Source organism: Dipodomys ordii, unplaced genomic scaffold (genome assembly GCF_000151885.1).
Source record: "Dipodomys ordii isolate 6190 unplaced genomic scaffold, Dord_2.0 Scaffold46, whole genome shotgun sequence".
NCBI lineage: Eukaryota > Metazoa > Chordata > Mammalia > Rodentia > Heteromyidae > Dipodomys > Dipodomys ordii.
The window spans coordinates 713,607-718,126 of record NW_012267262.1 but is presented as its reverse complement, the minus strand read 5'-3'; the positions used below and the strand labels follow the sequence as shown (position 1 = coordinate 718,126).

General features: G+C 34.8%; 1 protein-coding gene across 1 annotated transcript in view; it reads right to left on the bottom strand.

Moving 5' to 3' along the window:
• Zdhhc13 (zinc finger, DHHC-type containing 13) overlaps positions 1 to 3,395 on the bottom strand; it is a 42,107-nt gene extending 38,712 nt beyond the window's left edge. The window contains exons 1-3 of the mRNA XM_013019542.1: positions 3,322 to 3,395; positions 2,241 to 2,385; positions 213 to 277 (exon numbers count right to left, since the gene is read on the bottom strand). Coding sequence (XP_012874996.1) covers positions 213 to 277; positions 2,241 to 2,369 — 194 coding nt within the window. The 5' untranslated portion in view covers positions 2,370 to 2,385; positions 3,322 to 3,395. The remainder of the gene's footprint in view (positions 1 to 212; positions 278 to 2,240; positions 2,386 to 3,321) is intronic.
• Positions 3,396 to 4,520: the final 1,125 nt, after the last annotated feature.

Here is a 4,520-nt window from a genome sequence, read left to right as displayed (position 1 = left end):
CGGAAGTGGCGCTGTGGCTCAAGTGGTAGAGTGCTAGCCTTGAGCTGAAGAGCTGAGGGACAGCGCCCAGGCCCAGAGTTCAGGCCCCACGACCAGACCCAAAAAAAAAAAAATCATATCTAGTCCCAGGGTGGAAAATATTTTTTTAGCATGTACTATCATATCACATGGACTAAGATACTTGCAAGTATATTCATAGAAATTAAACTTACCCAATTACTTTGTAAGCTGATAACATGAGAGGTGTTTGCCCATTCACATCTGTCATATTCACACTCTATTAAAAAAGCAGAATCAATTAGCAAAACTGTAAAAGACAATCATGATCCTCAGATCTCTGCCTACTGAGTAGCAAGGATTACAGGCATGAACCACCACCAGTGCCTAGCCTGTGCTTCACTTTCATAGGGTAAAAATCCATAGATTTTTTTTTTCTATTTTCAATGATGGGCAATGATGGGGTTTGTACTCAGGGTCTTACAAATAGTAGTTAGATTCATCACCAGTTAAGCCAATCCCAGCCAAATCCATGCATTTCTACAAAATATTTTTAAAGAAAGAAATGTGAATATAGTATGAGTTATTGGATGAGTTATAGAAGTCATGTATCTCATATATCAGTTATATAATGTGAATAGAAGACATCTACAAATAAAATATTGATAGCCACCAAATATGACTTAGAGACCTTTGAAGTCACCTACTTATTTTAACTGAAATATGTTCATGTACTCATTTATCATGCAAAGTTGTCCATTTTCTATTAAAACATTACCAGTAATACTGAATTCCCTATCTTCTGAGTCCACTTGTATTTTTGTACAGCAGTTCTTAATATTAAAACAAAAAATATATTTTCTAGAATACAAGCAAGAGGAACAAAAAGTCATACCTCCCTAAGGATATGCTCCTTTATTAAGACAAGCACACATTTAAGGTGTATAACAATGATAAAAAAAGTTTCAGTTACTGAAGATTCATATGGGCCTTGGAGAAAAACTTGGGAAGGAACCAGAGAAAAGCAGAAAGGATTTTTCCTCATATATCATTCCAAAATGAAGCCCAGGAGGCTGAAATGGTCATACTTCAACTGGATAAGCTTGAAAGAAAAGTGCTTATTTAAAGGTAGCACAGTCATTGCAACACCATTCATGCAAATACATCTCCATGCCTGTTCTAGGCAAGACTGGTAATATGTAAACTACTTTGTGTCCAGAAAGCACATTCCAGAGAAGTATAGCTGACAATGAAACTCTCACTGCCAGTAACCTATAATTTAACCAGTGCCGCTTAAGGCAAGTCATTTTTCGTGGAATTACTTTAGCTATAAGAAGCACATATTCAAATTGGTCTCCCATTTGGTCTCAAATAGTGACAGCCAATGATGGGATTTTTAATGTTACTACCATCTCTACAGTCAATAAAAAGAAATGATAGGCTTTGAAAATGTTTTTGAAAACCTCATCAAATTACTGGGTTCATAAGAAACACCATTAGAAGCTTGCAAGCTTTAGAAACATTATATGTTACTGACTTAAATGAGCTGTACTTTTCCCTCCAATAAAGCTGAAAACAAAGTATTTATTTAACAGCTAGACTTAAAGGTTAAAGAGGTTAAAGTCTGCCTATCTGGATAGTCATAAGCTTCCACTGTAAAAATGAGGCAGACTAAGAAGATACGACAAAGAAAACAGGGCTCAAGAAACAAAGGGCCTCTTCTTACTTTGTCATATCATTTCTAGATGAGCCCATGTTCTTGACTCTCATACAGAGTATATATACATTAGCACATCTGAGGGAAGATAGGAGGAGGGCACAGAATCACAGGAAAACAGGAAAAAATACAGCAGAGGGGCCCATCAGCTGCACTGGACATTGATGACATCAAATTAAGCAACTCAAGGGCAGCGATGGGAGGGAGGGAATGAGAGCGAAAGTGGGAAGAGCTTACACTAAGCAAAAGTAAAGAAATGTACACATATCACTCAATTTGGAAAAAAAAAGCTGTAGTGTCAAAGTTTGTAGAGACCATAAACTCTATAGACCACAATAATGACAATGTGCCTCGTGAAGGTTAAAATGTGTTTGTGACTTTAACTAAGTATCTTACAATACTGTGAATTTTGTGAAATTTATGTAATCAATCTCAATAAAGAAAAAAAAATGAGGCAGACTAAAACTAATAATCTTCCCACTTCAAATTATAGTACCTGGAATAGAAGAGACATTCCAGAACATACCTGCCCCTTTGAGATGAGATATGCTATGATAGGCATATGTTGAAATAATACTGCCAGGTGAATGCTGCTGAATCCTTCTCCATCAATGAGAGTAGGGTCTGCACCATATTGGAGTAACAATATGACCATAGGTAAATGCCCTTGCCTGTAAGTAGAAAATAAAAACTAATGCTGTATCTGTACAACATAATTCATGCAGAAAAAGAAAAAAGTTTCAAGTAGAAACTAATATACCTAAGGATTTTTGTAACAGTAACACTTTGGAAACATAGGAGAGATTGTGCACTGTTTTTTACTTAAATTATTCAAACGTAGAACTACATATAGTGCTTCCTGCCAGTAAGTAATACACTAGTAACTTCTTAATCTAATTTAAAACTTTATGCTGCTATCATGTGGAAAAAGTTTCATATGACTAATTAATGCTAACAATGAAAAGTTTACACCCTTAGACTTTATTGTTGCTAAGCCAAAAATAATCAGGAATATTTTGACATTCAGGAATATAATATTTAGACTGTGAGTACATGGTGACAATATTAAAAAATATCTTCATTAACCCAAATATAGTTCATGCAAAGCAATAATAAACTTCACTAGCTTCAAGGGATGATTTACCCTAGGTTCTTCATTCAAGACTATGAAGAGAAAAAAAAAAAAGACTATGAAGAAACAAGTTTCAAACTCCTTGCCTTACAGGAACAACTATTCACTTTCTTTTTCTTTGGTGCTGCTACTGGGGCTTAAACTCAGGACCCCATGCTCTTGCTTGGCTTTTTTGCTTAAGGCTGGCACTCTACCACTTAAGCCACACCTCTATTTCTAGCTTTTTGGTGGTTAACTGGAGATAAATCTCCAGGATTTTTCTGCCTGGCCTGGCTTTGAACTGGGATCCTCAGATTTCAATCACCTGAGTAGCTAGGATTATAAGCATGAGCCACTGACACCCAGATTGTAATTTCTTTTGCAAGGGAAAAAGCCATTCAATAGTCTGTAACTGTTTCACAGTTGTCTAACTGATTTACAATATGGTGTCCACTAGCCAAATAAATATTAATTTCAGCATTTAAAGAAACCTTACCGGATAGCCCAATGAAGAGGAGTTGAATTTAAATCACCACCCAACTGGTCTACAACAGCACCTTTTGAAATATAAAACCTGTTAAAACAGAGAAACATGCAAATAAGGTTTTAAAATTATTTTTCTTTATTAATAAATGTGCTATAAAATAGAAATTATAAGTTTTCATTAGGGTCCCAGATCTACAGCAGTCTCAGTAATTTATATGGCAGTATCAGACAAACTCCTAGTAAAACACTATTGCATATAAATAATTGATCCTGCTGTAATTAACATTCCATTATAACTCATGATAACTATGTTGCAAATCCTAACTACTACAATTTTGAAACTGTTTTTAGTCAAAAGATTTGGAGTTACAAATTCTACTTGGGAAGATAAAATTGTATTCAGCAGTTCAAAATTAGAATTATTATGTGAGAATGAATTTTTGAAGTAATAAAAAATTAGTCTTCTTAGAAAAGTGATAAACTTTGAATGTTTTGTAAAAATTAAAGTCTTCTTAGAAAAGTGATACACTTTGAATGTTTTGTTTTCTATTTTGGAAGCATAGGTAGGCTTTCATGCACTATATAATTCTGTAATACAAAATAGTCACATGCACATTACATTTTATATGTTAAGGTATTAAAAGAGGAGATAATAGAAATTTATGAAGGGGAAATCTTTTATAAAATTACATCTTTATGTAATTATCAAAAAGTAATTGTCTTTATATTATTCCTGACATTAAAATGCAAAATATATCAATGTTTCTTCTTCTTTTTTTTGTTGGTTGTTGAGCTTGAACTCTTGGCCTGAGTGCTGTTCTTCAGCTACTCAGCTCAAGGCTAGTGCTCTACCACTTAAGCCACAGTGCCACTTCCGGCTTTCTGGTGGTTTATTAGAAATAAGAGTTTCACGGCCTTTCCTGACCAGGCTGGCTTTGAACCATGATCCTCAGATCTCAGTCTCCTGAGTAGCTAGGATTACAGGCATTAGCCACCAGCGCCCAGCTCAATGTTTCTTCTTGAATTAGATGAAACCTTTATATGTCCTGAGAAAGCTTGTTAAGATTTTCTGTTCAAAAAAAAAAAAGTTCACTTTTATTTCCTGGTCTTTATCTTTATAATGGGCCCCTTTGAATTCCCCAAATTTTTCTTTTGGACCAGTGAGAGTCCTGGACTTGTGGACCTCTAAGTTCTTTTTTTTTTTTTTTT